We start from the raw sequence: 21,214 nt of genomic DNA, 5'->3' as shown, positions 1-21,214 counted from the left end.
CCCAATACCGTATTTTAGGCAGCATCGGAGGCATTTCCAATACGAGAATCGATATCAGAAAAACTCTATTCCAAAGGCAGTCGAATCATTCTGGAGATGCAGTGATAAAAATACGGCTTAACTATCATCATTAATATCATTTATGCATAATATATTTTTCTTAATAGAACTGGACAGTAAATTAATATAATAACTATAAGGTGATATAAGATTCAGATTTCTCTATCGGAATATAAAGATGTATCAGCAAAGTGATATAATCTTTTCATTTAGTGACTCTAGCTTGATCCAAATAAACAGTGAATCATGTTTGCTCATCATTGTCACATTAGAAATCATTTTGAAAGTTTGACAAAATAATTCCGAATTCAAGGACCACTTGACAGTTTTTATTCCTCTGAGCCGGAGGCAGATTGTTTTCAAGTTGTCCGTCCATCCGCCCCATTCTCGTGGACACAATATCTCAGTAACGCCTTGAACTTCTTCAAATTTGGCACAAACATTCACTTGGACTCAAGGACGAACCTCTTGGACTTAGGTCAAGGTCACGGTGACCTCAGAAAACACTTTGTTGCCATTACTCAAGACTTCACAGAGCAAAACTTCACACAAATGGTTCATATTTTATATGATTCTGGATAGACAGGGATATAACCTGAAGCTAGTTTGCAGAGGCAGACAGCTGCGAGGTGCTACTGGATCTTCATTACTTCAGTCTTCATTACTGGGATTAGCTTTTAAAGCTTGCAGGGAAAGAAAGCTCATTGGTTGACTTTGAGTTAGCGTTAACCTTACCTAACATTATCCTCCATTGCCTTACGTTAACATTACCTCTCTCTCTCTGTCTCTCTGTCTTCGTATCTCTTCTCCATATGAGTGTTTTCGACTAAGACTATTGACTGGCCCACATCTCAGATTGTGGTCATGATTCTTTTGTCTTACAGTCGGAGCTCGTGTGCACAATGCCTCGCTACAACTCACCGCCTATGAGAATGAAAATCAATGGTCATTCTCCTCTTTAGTCCACTGTTCATCAGCTGCCTCATGATTGCTATCATTTTTAGAGGTGCCAATCAGTTAGCAGGATGCATACTGTAGCAGGTGTCTGCGAGGCAGAGATAAAGATGGAGAGGGAGTGAGGATGATAGAGAGAGCTCACAAAGCAGAGAGAGGAGGAGTGGGGGGGGGGTGAATTTGTGCAACTTGGTGTGTGTTTTGTGCTTGTGTGTGAAAACTGGAGGGCGTTGTATGTGGTGTACCCATGTATGTGTACTATATGTGTGTGTGTCAGAGGGTAGGTCAAGCAAGGCTGCTGGGTAAAGATTGATGGCTCTGTGCTCCACCATCTTAACACCCTGAGAGCTGTAACCCTCACAAGGGCATCACACTGTGTGTGTGTGCGTGTGTGTGTGTGTGTGTGGTTGGTGGGAGTGTGCAATGGGCGCTGTGAAGCCTGTAGCCTATGCTGTGCACTATTGGCTTCCTTAGATGGATGGCTTTGGTCTGCTGCCCACCTCCTCCATCTCTCCATGACACACACACACACACACACACACACACACACACACACACACACACTGGTGCAAGCTGCCAGTATTATCAGAATGTGTGTGTGTATGTGTGTGTAAGCAGACAAAGAGTAAAGAGATCGGAGCTTGTATTCTTATGAGGCTTTTGTCTATTTCGTGTGTGTGTTTGTCCAACCTGCTTGTTGTTTGTGTCCGCTGTAGTCTGCCTGTCCATGTGTAGCCTGCATCCTTCATGGGTGTGTTTTCCAGTTGCTGGTGTCCCTCCACTCCCACTAACAATAACACTTTCTCCTTCCTCCAAATCCCCTCATTGTTTGGGTGGGCAAACATTTGAGCCTCTGCCCTGTTGTGAAGCGTGCACTGAATGGAAATATGGGCAGAATACACCCAGCAAAACGGGGCTAAATAGAGCTAGGGAAAAATCATGCTTTTTTTTTTTTTTTTTGGCGTTTGGCTGTTTTTTTTTTCTACTTATTCTTCTTGCACTTGGTTTCGATTGGGAGCCATGCCAGTTGAGCAAATCGATTCCCGTGGAGCCATTTTAGCCAATCAGGGCCCTAGGAGGGAATGGTAAAGCACAAAAGGCAACAAGGTTGATTTTCTAAAGTGGGGTGTGACAGGAGGGGGTAGGAGGTGTTTGTGGGTGTGATTATGTGTGTTTGTGCACACACGCATGAATGCAATCGTGTATTATGTGTGATCACTGCAAGTGAAAGGCTTTCAGTCGCTCCAGTCTGGCTGCATATGTGTCTCTTTTATCCTGTAGTGTGATAGCATCTCTTCTTTTTGTCTGTATATGTGCCCGGTCATGCAAAAGTGTGTATGTTAGTGTGAGGGCCAAATTCTTGGTGATCACGAGCATAATTTTCACTGTGAGGATCCTTCAATCCCAATTAAATGGACCCCAGTATAGAGGGCTCTCATGCAGACTGTCAGCCTAGTGTGTGTGTGTGTGTGTGTGTGTGTGTGTGTGTGTGTGTGTGTGTGATGGTGATGGTGATGGTGATGGTGATGAGGGCCATCGGTTGATTATGCAGCCTTTGTGTTTCAGTCTTTTCAACCACATTTTGGATTAAACACTATGATTTGCTCTGCAGTTTGCAGGTCTGGTGGTTTCTCCTCCAGGACCAGCAGGTGCTGCTCAAAAAAAATCTTAGTGAAGTTCAGGTGCAATAAAGGATAATTCCAATTTAATAAAACTTGGAAATGACTCTCATAGTTTTGTCCATCATTTCTCTGTTTAACAGTGCAATTAGAGTTCAGATTTGATAGCATTTCAATCGCAACCTAGTTCTGAATCCAGTTATTAAATCGGAATACTTTTGAATCTCTTATCCAATCTAATTAGCTTTAGCTTTTAACATTTGCAATTAACTTGACTTATAACTAAGTAAAAGGTCTCTAATCACCCACTGTTGTCAAATGAAAACCATATATCTCCAAATGTGGTGTTTTTGAATTTTTCAAATGAATTGAAGGGGTTAATTGTTGCTTTATTGATTTGTAATTCTGATCAGTCTTAAGATAAATAAACACAGTTAAAACCCTGTTGAATTACCTGAAAAATGCATTTTAACAAGGCTGAGAAACGATTTTCATAAATCGTGAAAAAGTTGATGTTTTATAGAGGGCAGAAAAAAATTTTGACCGGCAGCCTGATTAATGTTTGCAACCTGTAGCTACACCCTGAAAACAGGATGAGTAGTGTAAGATATGAATATGTCCTTGACCATTTGAAATAAAAGCTGCAGCCTTCTTACTTTGCACACATGACTTTTTCATGACCCACTTGCTCCAAATACTACAGATCTCCTTTAAAAAGATGAAAATATTGATATGACTGGGAAAATGACATGACACACTCAGATAAGAGTCACCAGTTTTTTTGGTGTTGTCAAACTACAGAAACACACAGTCACAGACTCTCAAACAGTCTGGCCTGCTACAAACACCAGGTTTAAGGGAGCATATTAACCAGACACTCGCCCAAAGTAGAATTTTTGCCATTATGGAATAATAGACATTGTTAATTAACCACCGCTGATGATATTAAGTGCTGCCAGGAATAAGGATGGGGTTCAATAGCATTTTATCAAATCTGAATCCAGCTCCTAATCTTCTTATTGAACTCCAATCGTTTCGAATCCCTTGTCAAATCTCTAGGTAGTTTGTTTGGTGAGGAATGGAGACATCTGTTAGTTGAAAAAATGATTTATATTATTGCACTCAGCACAACAACAACAAAACAAATTTCAACCATTTTGTGTAACAAACAATATTTCAGAATCCACAGTTGGTCATTTTAACAGTGATTTAGCATGACATGTCAGACTAATATGACTATTATATAAACTACAGTATTTAACTATCAAAGCTAAACCGTGGACATTCTGCTGTGCTGAATGGCCGTAGGGCTTTCACTACATATTTTGTCACTGCTCTGTGACATTCATTAACCCCGTCCTGACTCATTTTGCTGCGAGGGAAAATGGTGTTTGCTCCTCACTGTGCTGCAGCCGCAGAAGCCGTAGAAGCTTAAGTCGAAGCAACACATTGAAAATAATATTAATTCTACTTTATCATTCAGTGAATAGCAATGAAATAAATCACTGATGTTCTGCATACTCAATGCACTTAATGTTACACTTTGTTGCACCGCTACAGGTCACAGAACCTGAGGGGCAACAGAATACAGTGTAACACCAGTGAGCCAAGCGCTTGTCCTTCCCAAGTGCATTTTGAAGTTGCTTTGTCGACTTTAAATCAGCCCACGTTAGAGAGAGAGAGGCAAAAGAGACTAACTAAAGAGAGATAGTGAATGAAAGATTCAATAAGCTTGTTGGTGGCAGAACTGAACAAATCTTTATTTTACTAATGTGGAACCTGATCCAAAATGGAACCAGTGGTCGGAACCAGGAGTGGAAAGACTACTGGAAAATTGTACTCAAGTGCAAGCAGCCTACTTTTTCTTAAAAGAAGTTTTTTACCAAAGTAGAAATTGAATGACTTGTGTAAAAATGTTCTCAGATAAAACTACAAAAAAGGTCAGTCAACATGTTCTCTGAGTAAACATTACTGTGTTACATTTTTAAAAGGGAGAAGGGCAGGGGTAAAAAATGTTGTATGACAATAATGATATCTGTTGGAACTATTAAATTGAAGAATACTGTTTGAGCATTGGTATTTTAATGCATTGGTTAGGATAAATTTGGGGAAACAGACTTCAACACAACACCAGAACCAAAATGGAACTTGTGGTCTGAACACAACCCTAAATTCAGCCAGTTAATCGTCAAGATCTCAGAATATAGTAACATTGCTACAATAACCGGTGCACTGATTTTGTTCTGACCCTCAAATAAAGTCGGTTACATAATCTGGCTAAACTGTTTTGGTATTTTTTGGCTGTGTTTAGTAAGTACCTCAGCATCATAGTCATTGCAACTGATGGCCAAAACTATGACCCACATTATAACACATAGTGATTATCCTTCATCACTAAACCTAATGCCAAACATGTCCACCTTCTGAAGTACTAAGACTCAATGATTCTCAAAATTCAGCTGCTCTCACAAACTGCAACACACACATACACACGCGCCCTTGGTGTCACTGTGTCCTTGCTAAAATCTCATTCAGGAGGAAAGACTCACACACACACACACACACACACACACACACGCTGTGTTGGTTGTCGGCTTTGTATATATGAGGGCCAGGGATTAAACTCATATGGGTTCAAAGCACAGCAAAGTGGGCGAACAATCTGATGAGTGAGAGACACAGAGACAGACAACGTGAGAGAAGTGCACCTGTGTCTCAGACTTAGATATATGAGGCTATAAAACCTCCATAGCGCACCGCCCCCCCACCCCCCCCGAAAGTATTTACATACCATTCCAGTAGCAGGGTGCCAGCTTGTTGCAGAGCTCAAGGTCAAATGCACATACCTCATATTCTTAATAAGAGAGGAAGGCAGTGTAAAAGGCTGTACACCTCACTGTCTATTGCATGAATTAATTGATACTATAGGAAAGCATACGGTGTGCAAATCCCAAAGTGGTGAGTATATTTTAAGTGGTCCTATGGTGAGCTGACGTATGTGTTTGGAAATATGTGTGAGAGAAACAGAGGGGTGGTATCTGGCATCCTGCAGCCTCCATCTATAAGGTCTAAGTGCTGCACTGAGAAACCCCACCAAGCCCTGTGTGTTCGCACTCACATAAATCTATTCACACAAACACGGGGACTCGCCTTCCATTTCACGACAAAAGCCTGGTCCTCACAAGCTAAAATATTACATGTCAGTGTTGGTTTTGGTCAAGGTTGGGTAGGGTTTGGATGTTAGGAATTTAGATTCTACCAGAATACAATTCTCACATTTCATATGTTAATCATTCCTCCTGTTCATACTGACCATGAAGCGATCCCTTGTGGTACCTTCACTGAAAGACATGGGGGGTCAAAATCCAGAGTCCTTGTTCTGTGTAAAAATGCATTCTAAATTTTTAACAAAGCTAATATAGGGCATCAGACTGAAATAGCCAAACAACTTGGGGTCTTCAAAATTTTCAGCTTTTTAGTTTGAAATTCCACAGACTGTATTTCCTTCCTAAGATGCAGGGTTGGGGTGTGTAACTGTCGTCCATACATGTATTACACGTCCATACATGTATTACACGTAGATAGACAGCCAACACAAATTACTGTCTTTTACAGAAATATCATATAAAGCAATCTATTGATACAATATGTGATACAAACATATTAAGCTAAACAGAAATAAACAAATCTACGATAATGAAACAAAGGGCGAAGTATACAAACAATAAACCTGAACTCTGAGCTACTGCAAATCCTGTTCCTCACATGTAATCGGTAAACACAATTACATGCTGGTGAACCAAACATTCATGAAGGATAAAGTTCTGGTGAAACATTAACGATATTTCATCAAGCATGAACTCAGGCTAAAAGAGAAAAAAATAATTACCGAGCAACTGTCAATTTCTCCTTTTAATAATGACATCTGTCGCATTTAGATTTATCCAGCTGTCGCTAAGCAACGTTAACTATAAAGCTAAGTTGCGTTTTTTGGAAATATGCTGTATGCATGTGCAATTCTATGAACCTGCATATTTTGTGCGTAATTTAAAACCCAATGGCAATATTGGTCAGAAAACATTGCAGTATTTGCATGTTTTGCTATTGCTACACAACCAACATTAGCATTGAGAGCTGCTTACTTACCAGTCTAGAGGAAATGTTGTGAGTTCAGCATCGAACTTCATTCCTTTACTCACCAACAGCTGTCTCCAGAGGTGGAAAACAACACTAATGGTTAACTCTTGTCTCTATTATGTCTTTTCTTCTATGGAAGTTAGCATGCTAACCAGCTAGCCCCAGCCCGTATCACTCTATCATAGCGACTTATTGTAGCCTCCAGTCTATCCTGAAGACATAGTGCTGCTCAGAGGGCGTCAAGCTGTAGTCAAGTGACAATCGCCACCTGCCGCTTCCGGGCAGAGAAACCACGTTCAGCAGCAGGGAAAACTTACAAATAGCCTTTTTAAATATATGTACATGTACATACAACTACCAGATCACAGATACAGACTTTGGCTAACTCATACATATTACATTATAAGGTTCAGCTGTACTTTACAATTCATTTCTATGTAGAACGAGGACTGTGTGGTATCAGGAAGTGAATGCTTCACTGCCAGTATTAACAGGCGGAGTGATTACAGTAACGCTTTTAAAATGCATATGGTTATGTGACTATTGTATTGAAATAGACTCGAAAAAGTCCAAACCTATCTCTGTGGTCTAACGGCAGCGAATGTAAGTCAATGCAGTGTCCTCCTAAATGTGGTGTGTGTATCTGTACATCCCCAGCCCGTGACTTCCTGTCCTTTAGATGAACAGTAAAAGATGTCCCTCAGCAGCCAAGAATTTACAGCCCTTATTAACACAGCTCCTCTCCCCCTCCTCTGGCTGCCTCCCTCCGGCCGCATCCCTCTCTCTATCCTTCTCCCCACTCCACCTTTTTTAATGGGACTATGCATATTTGAAACTTGGATTAAATCCAAAGGCAAACTTTAACTTGGTCTTCCTTTCTTTCCTCTGTCATGTCTTTTATCTCTCGCTAGCACTCTCACCGTCTATAACGCACGCTCTCTCTCAAACACTGGCATTGTTGCTGCCGCTTCAAATTGACAAATGAGTCCAAGGAAATGGAGTTGTCTAATTGATGAACTCTTTAAATAAATAGCATCATTTTGTAAACCTCTAATGACAGCAGCTTCGGAGCTGTGACAGCCTCAGACATCCCATCCTTCAGCCAGACCACGTCTGCACCTCCCTGACATTTTACATCCTTTAACCCAGATTAGACACAGTTTTTTTTTTTTTTCCTTGAGCAGAAAAGTCACACCAAATCAAAACCTTAACAAGCATATAGCAGCTTTTCCAGGCCAAGGTTGTGTTTAGCTTATTGCTGGGTCTCTGACTGCACTGACATATTGCTTTTAAAGTCAACAGAACTCAGAGTTAAAAGCACTGCTTTCTCACTTGGGTTGTGTACCATGTAGTTGTGTATGTGCCTACATTTAGCTGCTAAATCTATCCAAACTAAGAACAAACAGAAGCATACAAGTGATCCAATCAACACCAAGGGACTCATAAAGCAAGAGTTTAGGCTCCAACATGTCAGGTATGGTTAGGTCCCTAAGGTTGGCGCTCAGAATACATACTTAAGGTAGAGCAAAGTGGAGAATTACATCTCTAAGAAGCATGCAGCGCTGAATCAATACTCTGCAGAAAATAGTATGTAGTGTGGAATCAAAGCTAAGTATGCAGTTAAAGCTACCACTTCTTTAACACCAGTGAGGCAACCCTGTATCCCACAGCTGTGTTTGAACACTAGATTGACAGAATTGGGCTGCAACATTTGCCAGTAAGTGCTCAGTTGTATGCTATCGTCAATTTCTTGGCAAAGTAATGACGCTGCAGACTAATTTGCGAGAATCAAACCTGCTCTCTGCAATGTCATACTTTTTTTTTTTAGTGTCTTTATTATCCTGAAATCAGGCAACATGGCTTACTGCACACACAACCGAACAGCCTCCTGTGGCTGCTGATGACACTGGCTCCTGAGTCTTGGTTACATAAACTCGCTAAATGTGAAAGGACTGAATAGTAACCAACAAAATGTATTTGGAACCACACAAAATTAGAAATTTAGGAGAACCGGGCGGAGATTTAGAAATATAGAAAAATCTGATATGTCATCTTACAGTAATAGTAAAACATTTTGGTAAATATGCTTATTGACTTTCTTTCCTAGATTGAGATGAGAAGATCAATACCCCAGTACTTTTGTGCAGCATATGTGGGTATAGCACAGATATCTAGATACAGTCGGTGAGCACAGGGTTTGGGTTTGGTTGCTGTACAAGTGTGATGATACCAAATCTGGTTGCCTCACTCTGAAAAGGAGCTCTGCACAGTCACTACACCCAGTATTTGTTCCCTAAGAAAAAGTTCCAGGACATAAATCGCTGAGAATCCACAAATTGTCATTTTTACATTTCTCTTTATGTATGGGTTAAACTAATGAGATACATGGTTATACAGTGTGTTAATAAGTCATATTTAGAGCTACTATGGCAAGCTAGAAAAAACTGTAAAAAAACAAAAAAAAAAACAAATGACATTTGCGTCCTACTCAGCTTTACTTTGTATTTAGTCCTAATTAGCAAATGCTAGCACGCTAACACACTAAACTGAGATGGTGAACGTGGTAAACATAAAACCCGATTATCATCAGCACATTTGTATTGTCATTGTGAGCATATTAGCATGCTGATGTTAGCATTTAGTTGAAAGCACTGTTGTGCCCTAGCATTGCCTCACAGAGCTGCTCCCAAGCCTGTAGACTCTCAGTCTTGTTCGATAATTGTCGACAAATCTTATGAAAAAACTGAAGCCAACAATGAATGCGTCTTACATACTTGCAAGTATTGTGTCTGTATCCAAAGCCTTGATGTGTTATTCTTGTGCGCCATGGAGCTCCATTGTTTACCAATGACGCGTGAATGAACCACATGTTCCTTCATTGTCATGAACATGGTTTATGAGTTTATTTATTTTTAATTAATGAAACAAAAGTCGAGTATTAGGGCCACATTGATGAAAAAGAAACCTGAAATTTCATGAATAAAGTCATAAATTAGAGAATAAAATCATAATATTTTGAGAAAAAAAGTCACAATATCATGAAAATAAAGTTGTAATATTACAAGAATAAAGTCGGCATATTTCAAGAAAAAAGTCAGAATATTACGAAAGTAAAATCATAATATTACAAGAATTAAAAAATGTAAAATCTTTAGAGAGAAAAATGCAATTTTTAGGAATGTTACAACATTTAATAAAACAGATGAAAGGACAGTCAGTGTCAGCCTGAGCTGCTTCTGGCAGCTGCTGTTTGTCTGTCTAACAATAGAATAGACTCAGTTTCTTCACAATCTTTTCAATATCATGATGATGATGATGATGAGCCAAAAGATGAAGTATCTCCTTCTTAGTGAAACCTCTGCTGAAGTAGAATTTCACAGGATGTTCCACGTTCCTCATTTTAAAGCTTCTGATATTTCCCTCTAAAACACGCAACCTAAAAACACCACGTTATTCTCATTATATTATGACTTTTTTTCTTGTAAAATTACAACTTAACGTAAAACGTTGATGTACAATATGCTGGGTACCACAGATTTAGAAATTACTGAGCCTCAGACAAGGTAGGGAGTATTGAGACACAGACCTTTGGTTCTTTAATGGAATTTGATGATAATATTTTCATAACAGTAGCATGGAAGAATACCAGCCTCAACCTTTTACCCTGTAAAAAGTGAAACCTTTTTATAATTGTTGTAATTCCCTTTTTGAGACTGTACATGCGAGATATACATATGTGTATAAATATCTACGCATCTCTACATCTACAAACATGATCTGGAAATGCATACACGTGTTTGAAATCTGTAAATAAACTGTGCTGTATTTAGCAGGCATGTGAAAATCTGACCAACGAGCTCCACTCCCCTACATCTGCATCATGTGGGGATTAGCTTGTATGCATGCTTGACCAACATCTGGATTCTAATTGACTCTGTGTGTGTGTGTGTGTGTGTGTGTGTGTGTGTGTGTGTGTGTGTGTGTGTGTGTGTGTGTGTGTGTGTGTGTGTATATTTACAGTGTGCTTTGGGAGCCCATGGGGGACGGCAAGCGTGTGATTTCATTGGCTGATAACCATGCACTACTATGGGACCTGCAGGAGAGCTCCACACAGGCCGTGGTAAGACACACACACACACACACACACACACACACACATACACACACCAATCACAAGTACATACATGCGCACTCACACCATATCACACAGTAGCTAACTCATTATTTGATAACCACCATATCGTCACAGTGTAATCAGACGAGAACATCTTTTCTCTGCTACAACAGCAGACTGTCCACTATTCATTCTGTCTCTCTCTTACACACACACAAACACACACACACACACACACAAACACACACATGCACGCACACACACAAACATAAACACCCAGTCTGGTCAGGTTTCTCCCACCGTGATAGCGATCGTCTTATTTAACTCTTAGTAGTCTAAGGGCTATTTTGACCGTTGATTCGATCATGCCGGCGTGATCGGTGATTGCTTTAATAAGTCACTGTATCTGTTGTCACAGTTCAGTAGTGTTGCCAGTGTTTTACATGGAGTTTCAAATGAAAGGTCCCTGGAACATTATAATGTTATACCCAAATGTAGTAGTTGAGCACCCCATTATATGTTCTATGTTCATTACTGCTATTAGTCATTTCCAACGAGGAACTGCCAGCACACCAAGAACCTTTTAAGGAACTAAGGAGATTTACCTGCGTTTTGATCAGAGTAACCAGGGACTGAACTTAGTTCCTGGATAATAGTTTTTAGTGACAAAAAAAAAAAAACCTGAGTCAGAGTCACTTTCAGATGGTTCAGGAACTATCGGGTTGGAATTTGCAGGGTTGAACGCTATGAGGGAGAAGTTGAGGGACATACATTTCTTGTCGTGTCGTCAATTTCCCAACTAGTTTGAAAAAGGTGAGATAGAGAGAGAGTGTGCTAACAAAATGAAAGCAGAGAAAGAGGGAGCAAGTGAAGGAGAAAAATCAAACTTTCTCTTCTGTTTTTAAATCTCTCATTGTTCTTCAGATGCAGTGGTGACTCAGGAATACACAAGAGGGACTTTGTAGTTCCCAGTTTAGTCCCTGTGTTTAAGTTTAGTTCCTCTGGTGACATAGATCCTGGACCTGCTTGGTTGAAAAAGGCTTGATAACACTCTCCTCCACTCTTTTGGATAGGCTTTATGCAAGATTTTGAATCCTGGCTGAAGGGATTTGCTCCCATTCAGTCACTACAGCTTTAGTGAGGTCGGGCACTGATGTTGGGTGATCAGGCCTGGCTCACAGCTGGGGTTCCACTTAGGGCTGTACAATTAATGGAATTTTATTTTCGACTACAATTTTTTCTCCAACAATTATAGAAACAAGATAATCGAGAGAAAACGAATATTGTCTGCGTACGCTCTCAGTACTGAAAATAGATTTCGTATTTGTTGTTGCAACATAAACGTTCTCTTTCACATTCACCGACTCTGTTTCTAATGAAGACCTTCGTCTGTGATGCATTTTTTGCTTTTCCCTGCACATGAGTTCATCTGCATCTCTCTCTCTCTCTCTCTGACCCTGTGTGTGAGGGGTGGGGCAGTGCTCTCACACACCTTGGAGCACCGTGCAGCACACACACACACACACACACACACACACACACACACACACACATGTAGACCCTGCACTTAGTGACAATGGAGACAACTAAAAGTTTTGAAGTGTGGTTCAGGCTTTTTCATGCAAGGAAACACGAGCGACTTCGGTGAAAGTTTGTCTAGACGGAGAAATGTACAGTTTTCTACCAACTAGCTCGTAGCTCATCCGTCGTTGCGTCAGGTGTGTTCCATACGCTGCAGCCTGGAGCTCACACACACAGAGTTAACTACATTATACCAACATGGGTTAATGATGAAACTGACCTTTATCCAGCTGATTGTTCTGGATGTCTGAAATGGACAGAGCATCATCTGAACTGTCGTTTAGAAATTCAGTTTCAGGTCGGTGGTGGTGGTGTGTGTATGGGGGGGTATCATGCTCAGATATCTTTAACTTATATTTTGTATAACGGGAATAACTACATAGACACAGCGCTTTTTGTTTTGAAATCTTTTTTTTTTTCCTGTTTTTTTCAGTCAATGAGAAATCGTGCTGAATAATTGTGATCTCAATATTGATCAAAATAATCGCGATTATGATTTTTGCCATAGTCGAGCAGCCCTGGTTCCACTTCATCCAACAGGTGTTATGGGGGATATAAAATGTCTTTATGGACCTGACTTTGCACACATGGGCATTGTAATGTAGAATCAGGAAAGGGAGGAACACAACAGATTTTTCACTACATCAGAAATACACGGTAATGGCCTTTGATTGCCTAAAAATGAATGTATCACCTGTAACTGAATTGTGTGTAAGTACTTTTGGTCAGTTCACTTGTAGTCGTGTCCTTCCTAATGCAAGGTGAAGAGGCTCTTCACTGTAAATTCCCTGTCTCCAACCCGCCAGCTTTGCAATTAAAATGCCCATTATGCATTCAAAGACTCAAGATAATGGTGTGTGTCAGGTGTGCATGTGTGTGAGGAAGAAGTAATAGAGTGGTGTGTCAGCCCATGGTTTCATGGGTGTGTGTGTGTTGGTCCATTAGAAGCCATGAGCGATGAAGAATATGGATTGGTCATTAGTAATTCATGTGTTCGTTGAGAGATTCACATAAAGGGCAGCCAGGCCACACACCTGAAGGGTGTGTGTGTGTGTGTGTGTGTGTGCGTGCACGTGTGTCCGTTTGAACTCAGTAATCTCACCTTTTGAAAAATCTCTAGTTTGGATGTTGTTTGGATTAATGCATTACATACTTGCCTTGCTGTCTACCAATCTCTTGCTCTGTCAATGTGTGTTGGCTGCAGATGTACTCGATCGATTATTGACTGATTCTTATTCACGTTCACATCAGTCAAGGTTCAAATCACAATGATCAGTTTTATTTCAGGTGATTTAACCCTTGTATTATGTTCACTTTTTGGTACTGTTCGGGTCAAACTGTCCTGGGAGATTATTGGGATTTTAAAAGCAACTCAGAAATACACATTTATACTAAAAACTCCTTTACATATATTATCTTTATCTAAATTACAAACAATATAGATGAACTATATGATAATGTTTGCAATCTATCTCTGCTGGATCACATTTAACAATGGAAGTCTTTTGTTTTTTGTGATAAAGTTACAATTTATCTACAAAATGCACTATAATAAAGACGTGGGTGGCATAAATCCATAGATCCATAAATCATATCTAGGAAACATTTAGATAAAGCATTGTTTTCATTGATGTTTACTATTTTGAACTGATACTGTCAATTGATTATCATAATCTTATCATAATCAAAGCCATAAAGCAAAAACAGGTGATGAACCAACCTTAGATTTTTGTTTTAGTCACTGGCTTTGAAATAGATCTCTCAAAAATGTCTCAAAAATAATCTGCAGGTGATTTACAACAAATAGAAATGAAATGTACACATCTTTAGTAACTGTTGATGAGGGTTCCTGCAGGTTCCTACAATAAAGAGTAGGGCTTAACATTAAGGGGAAAAAAAATCATGTTGCGATTATTTCTCTCTGTAGGCGTCTCTGTAGCACCATAATGCTTAATTTCTGTTGTGATACATTTTACCTTTCTCAAAAATAAAAGAAGAATCTCCCACGATTTGAACATTGCACTTGGCAAAATTACGATCTTGATAATTGATCAACCTTACTACAGAGGGTAAATAGAATGGGAAAGCAGACAGCTTCTCTTCTGAGTGAGTGAGTGAGTGAGTGAGTGAGTGAGTGAGTGAGTGAGTGAGTGAGTGAGTGAGTGAGTGAGTGAGAAAGAAAAAGCCAAGGCCATGGAGTCTGGATGGAGCTCTCTGTTGTCTGTACTTATCACAGTCAGGCAGCTGGAGAAATGATGCGATGTAAATATCGGATTTCTGTGGTTTGTCATGTTCCAGGACGACTGAAAAGTCTGCCATGTTCATTCCTTTTCCTTCAGAACATGGTCTTTAGCCAGCGTTTGTTCCTATTGTATATGGATGTTAGCTTCAAGCTAGCATTGTTCCATCTGTGTTGTATGTTGACAGTTTCCAGCTCTGTTGGCAAACTGCGTTAGAGAAAAGTTTTGTAACTGCTTTAAAATGTGTTCATTAATTTATTACTGCATGCACACGGACCGTACCAATCTGGCTATATATAAACTACTGTATATGTTGTGCATCCCAAAGAATCCCTCAGTGGGATGCATATTTTACATAATTTCTACGTACGTTCATGAATTTAACCTTCGTGAATCTTTACAATGTTACTGTCCTGTCATATTCACACTGAGGTGATTGGAGATAACCCGTTCTAGATGTCTGAAGTTATTTGCAATTTTAATTGGTGTGCTATACTGGAATTGACCTCAATAATGATAATTTGATCGATTGTTTGTTCATTGATTCATACCATAGACTGTAAATAAAGATGGACATAGCCTCTGTGACGTCACCCACAGGTTTCTGAAGAGCAGTTTTGAAGCTCAGAGTGAGCTGCTCCACCATAGCCATCTTGGCAGCTCCTGACTCCACCCCTAACTCCCTGCTAATCAAAAAATGGGCAAAGAGGAGGGGCATGAGTGGAGCTGAGACTTAAGTGCATGTCGGTTTGTGGCAAGCATACGCTCACCCACCTGTCACTCAAAGAGGCCATGCCCTCAATTCTACATAACTTTAATCCTTAATAAAATGTAAACAGACGAGTTATATAAACAGTTGTCATGAAGGAGGAAATTAGCTCTAGAGACCAAAACTGTTTTTGTACCAGGCTGTAAACATCAGGCTTGGACATTTTAACATGGGAGTCTGTGGGGATTGACTCACTGTTGGAGCCAGACTCTAGTGGTCATCAGCAGAACTGCAGTTTTTGGTTCTTCAGTGTTGGCTTCATGTTTCAGCCCCGGAGGTTGCCCCTTGATTCATAGACACTCACCTAGCAATTTATTAGGAACACCTGTACACCTGCTTATCGATGCTATTATCCAATCAGCCAGTCATGTAGCAGCAGGGCAGTGTGTCATGCAGATACAGGTCAGATCCAGTTCATGTTCACGTCAAACATCAGAATGTGCTCTCAGTGACTTTGACTGTGGCATGACTGTTGGTGCCAGACTGGCTGGGTTAAGTATTTATGAAACTGCTGATCTCATGGGATTATCACGCACAACAGTCACTGAGTTTTTTACTCAGAGTGGTGCGAAAAACTGAAAACATCCAGAGTGGCAGTTCTGTGGACGGGAAGGCTTTGTTGATGATTAGGTTAGATTAGAAAGTCTTTATTGTCCCCAAGGGGCAATTTGGTTTGCAACATTAGTCAACAACACAACCAGTACACATCATAAGTAAAGTTATACAATGAATAGAAACATAAAACCATCTTAACATACAGTAGATTTCATCGTAATAAATTACAGTAGGATGCTGCACCAACTGTCTTTACAACTCTGGTGAGCATGTAAGCATCTCAGAATGACCAACACCTGCAACCGTAAGGCAGACGGGCTACAACAGCAGAAGATCATGTCGGGTTCCACTCCTGTCAGCTAAGAACAGAGATCTGAGGCTGCAGCGGACACAGGCTCACCAACAACGCAGCCTGGCGTCGATTTTTTGCAGAGGTGGGAGGGTCTGAGTTTGGACGTCAACAGCATGAATAAATGGACCCAATTTGCCATTGGTCAACAGTCCTGGCTGGAGGTGGTGGTGTGATGTTTTCTTGGCACACTTTGTTCCCCTTAACACCAATCAATCATTGTTTGTTTGTCACAGCTTATCTGAGTATTGTTGCTGACCATGTGCATCAATTGATTGGACATGATCTGGAAAGGCACACACCTGTCTATATGAGGTCTCACAGCTGACAATCATACATATCATAGCAAAAACCAAGCCATGTGGCCGAAGGAACTGCCTCCACAGCTCAGAGACAGGATTGTGTCGAGGCTACAAAATATTTCTGCTGCATCGAAGGAGCACGGTGGCCTCCATCATTCTGAAATGGAAGAAGTTTGGAACAGTCAGGACTCTTCCTATGACAGTCTGTGTTTTATTTACTGCAACCAGCCAATGCTCAAACTGTACAGACACCAACTGTGTGCGTGCAGTTGTGCCTTTGTTGTGATTCTCTGCCACACAGAGTAACATGTGTCTAGCTCTGACTGTGCACTGGGTTCATATACAACTGTACCACTTCTGAAATTAGTTTTTTACATTTAGTCAGAGCATCACATTCTTCAGCTGGCCAGGAATATGGCCGACTGCACTGATACGTTGACACTAGAACATAGCATCCTGTACGACAAGCTAAATATGGCAGTGCTGCTAGAAACAAATCTCACCTGGTTGGCAATTTAAACCTTCGCTGGAAAAGGTCGAACAGTGTTAAATTACCCAAAATAATCAATCAAAACAATAACAAAAGATGGCATTGGGTGATGTGATGAAATAGTGTGGGATCATGGGAGTTGTTGTTTTTAACACACTAAGCTCCTCCCGGTTTGGATTCCTTCAGTGGTTCAGGAAATCAAACAGACCTGGTTATCATGACCGTTAGAAACACTGAATAAAGCAGTTTGACATTTAAAGTCAGTGTTTGAGGGACGCTGTACGGAGGACAGAGACTCTTTGTTCTGATTGTTTCTCTGATAACTTATGAAGCAGACGTTCAGCAGGTTTTTACCAGCAGCTGAATTATCCACAGAGGTTTCCTCCTCTCCATAACAAACACACCAGGAGATTAAAACCAGTAGAAACACTGAAGAAAGCAGTTTCACTTTAAAATGCAGAGATTCAGCGACGCTCTTCAGTGACACAGGACAGGACGTCTCCAGCAGCTGGGAGCTGAGCTGTCTAACATTTCCTCAGCTTGTTTCTCTGGTAACTTCAGATCCAGACGTCCGACGACTAAAATCCTTCATCTGGTTCAAATATAGAGCTGAAAACCACCAAGGTGTAAAAAGTGTATGTGACACGTGATCATAGAGGATATGATGTAATGTACAGGCGAATTATAGTGTACCATTACCATGATTAAAATCACAGATTTCTCTGGTTTGAGTATTGATAGAAACATTGGGGATAATGTAAGAACGCAACTCAACAACATATAGAGCACAGGTGTGTGTGTGTGTGTGTGTGTGTGTGTGTGTGTGTGTGTGTGTGTGTGTGTCCGGCCTGTACAGTGACCCCAGTGTGAGGGCAAGTAGGACCTAGGAGGCGAGTGGATTGTTGATCCTATCCTTTGACGCAGACAGTGGACAACCTATTAAGTCCTATATTGAGGGAGAAGGAGAGAGGAGGAAAGTAATGCACAGGAAAGTAATATAATGAGAAAGGGAAGATGGAGGGATGACAGAGACTGAGGGAGCAATGAGGGACCCTGCTGATTGGAAAGATGGAGATTAGGAGAGAGAAAGGGGGAGATATGGATAAGGAGAGAGAGTGGGCTTGATGAGGAGGAAGGGAATGAAAAAGAGGAGAAAGAATTTGGCAGCCAAGACAAATTCCTCCAGTGCTGATGAGAATGCTAATCTCCTTCCCTCCCTCCTTCCCTCCTCCCTTCTCCCTCCTTTCATCCCACTCTCCTCTCTCCCATTCCCTCTATCTGTCAGAGATGATGTGTTCATCTCAGGCCTTGTCCAGCTGCAGTGTGGATGTGTCTATCTCTCAAGGGCCTGGCCTAGATTTCTGTGTGTGTGTGTGTGTGTGTGTTCCGTGTGGGTGTTTGCATGAGTTTGTGTTTGCATATATAAGAGAGGATCATGTGCATAAGCGTACCAGTGTGCATTGTTTGAAGTAAGATTTGTGTATTTATGTGTGTGTGTCTCCATATGCATGGCTCATCAATTAGAATCGCTGGTGGAACATCTCTGCTGGCTCACGGCACACCCACACACCCTGTCCTGCACATCTGCTCACACACACACACACACACACACCCCTCTCTCTTCCAGAGTCTAGAGAAAGCAGAAATGCATGGCGATTTGACAGATAGCTTTGCATTAGTGCCGCTTGCATCCTAAATGAATGCATCCCCTAGTGTGGTGTGTGCTGCCTTGTTAGGGCCCCTAATTTGGTTAGTGCACTAATAAAGCTGGGAACCTGGGATGCACGAAGCTCAGGCTTTTCTGTCGCACCATTAGTGTATCTGCAGAGAGGGCGACTCCTGCTCCAGGCCTCCCACTGATCACGGAGCTTTCTGAGCTTCTGTTCTCTTTAGGGAAAGTAAGGGAAGTTGAAGCCCAGCGAAAATGGAAACTCAGGTTTGGCTTGAAAAATATTGAAGACAGTGAAATAACAAAAAGCATTTCCTCAATCTTGTCCTGTGTTAATTGTTCTTATGTCTCTTGGTCAGTTTTTCTCAAACTTTTTCAGACCAAGGACTTTAACCGTTAAAATAAAACTCACAGATCACCTAACTCCCCTGAGAGGGCCTACTACATAATTACTATTGTGTTGTATTGCACCTTACCTGTTGTGTCCTTTGTGTCTGAGGTTTCATTTGATTTTCTTTTTAACTCGGGCTGAAGCAACCAGTCCATGATCTCGTCCGTTGTCTGTGTTTGATAGTTAATAGGCTGATAACTGAAATTTGAAATTTATCACAATCCCAGGGCAGGCGAACCATAAGATTCATCCACATTTCCTTCCAAATGTCACGCTGATCACTTTTGACATAAATTGTGAAACGTAAAATATAAACTGGTGTAGCTATGTGAGTAGACAGTGTCGCAGAACAGTCGGTTACATTGAAGTCCAAAAACACTGCAAAACAGCCAATTCAAATGTTTGTAATTACATAAGAGTTGAGTTAATATTGAAAACAACACATGTATACTACTTGTTACGAGGCTTTGTGGTCACAATTTAAAACATGATATTTTAACAACTGTCAGACCACTTGTGGTCCACGGACTCTTGGTATGTGCCAGATAGTATGTCGAAAACCACTTTTAAGTATTTTTATGCCTCCGTGCCGGCGACAGCCAGAGCCGATTTCAGGTTGTCCGTCCATCCATCCCGTTCTCGTGGACACAATATCTCAGTAAGGCCTTCACAGAACTACTTCAAATTTGGCACAAACATTCACTTGGACTGAAGGATGAACTGATTAGAGTTTGGTGGTTAAAGGTCAAAGGTCAAGGTCCCAGTGATCTCACAAAGCAGGTTTTTGCCATAACTCACAAATTAATTCACTAATTATGGAACAATAATTCAAATGTCTATAAGGATAAAATGAAGTGATGACATTTTCTATCCAAATGGTCAAAGGTTCAACTTCACTGTGACATCATAATGTTCTGTAAAAACACCTCTGGCCATTATTCAATGCAGTAACTCAGAAACAGAAGGGGAGATTGTGAGCATATTTCCTACAACTTGGCTGGTTGATGGAGGGATACAACACAAGGAGGAGATTCTAGTTATATGAATGTCCTTTCTCCTTTCTCTTCCTAGAAAATGTTAAAATATTTTATAGACCCATCTTAATCTCAAGGGCATATGCATAAATATATCAAATCAAAAGTGATTTGGGGCAACCACCATGTAAAACTGTACCTATCTTGGGTCAAAGATTTGAATGAAACTCTCAGCAGACACTTGTGGTAATACTGCCCCCATCATACCTTTCATTCATGTCTGACCCACACTTACAACCAATGCTCCCAAAAAGCTGCTATCATGCACAATTAAAAGGAAGTATATATCACTGTTCTGAAGATGCTCTAAGAGCCATTTCCGTCTGTCTTTAATGTTATGAGTTTCAACACGTCCGTCTTCTGGTTGGTATGCTCACTAACCCTTACCCACCATTAAAAACGTTTTTGAAATAATATTTTTAATTAACGGAGGCAGTCTGATTTAGTCATGATCATTCATGGAAAAGTCATGGAATTTAACATCAAGGCCAAAAAGGAAACCTGCTTCTCTTCTTGTCTGATTTTATCAGTCCTCCATCCTCTGCCACCTTTTCTCAGCTCCTTTATTTCTACTCCTTTCCTTTTTTCTCTTCTCCTTCTTCTTCTTCTTCTTCTTCTTTGTTCTCCCTTCTTTTATCCTCTCAGTTATTCTTCCTCACACTCCCTCCCTCCTTTCTGCTCTGTTGGCCTGTCTCTCTCTTGCTTGCTCTCCCTCTGTCTTCTCTAGCTAAAATAATGAGAGTGTACCAGGGAGCTGTGCGGTGACGGGGCGATCGATGATCTCTGCTCCAACAGTCAGAGATGGGAGAGAGAGGGAGAGAGAGAGGGAGAGGGAGAGAAATGAGAGAAGGAGAGAGATCAGGATAAAAACCCAAAGATAGTCGGGGAGCAGAGAAAAATGGAGCAGTGTGATGCTGCTTTTTAGAATTGTTAGATGCATCATATAAGGG

At 40.8% G+C, this 21,214-nt stretch overlaps 1 protein-coding gene across 1 annotated transcript in view; it reads left to right on the top strand.

Annotated features, from left to right (window-relative positions):
* eipr1 (EARP complex and GARP complex interacting protein 1) overlaps positions 1-21,214 on the top strand; it is a 68,949-nt gene that overhangs the window by 15,715 nt on the left and 32,020 nt on the right. The window contains exon 5 of the mRNA XM_022750720.1: positions 10,791-10,890. Within this exon, the coding sequence (XP_022606441.1) occupies positions 10,791-10,890 (100 nt within the window). The remainder of the gene's footprint in view (positions 1-10,790; positions 10,891-21,214) is intronic.

Source organism: Seriola dumerili, unplaced genomic scaffold (assembly GCF_002260705.1).
Source record: "Seriola dumerili isolate Sdu_G_001 unplaced genomic scaffold, Sdu_1.0 BDQW01000149.1, whole genome shotgun sequence".
Lineage (NCBI taxonomy): Eukaryota > Metazoa > Chordata > Actinopteri > Carangiformes > Carangidae > Seriola > Seriola dumerili.
Note: the sequence above shows the minus strand (reverse complement) of the source record. Positions and strands in the feature narration are given on the sequence as shown.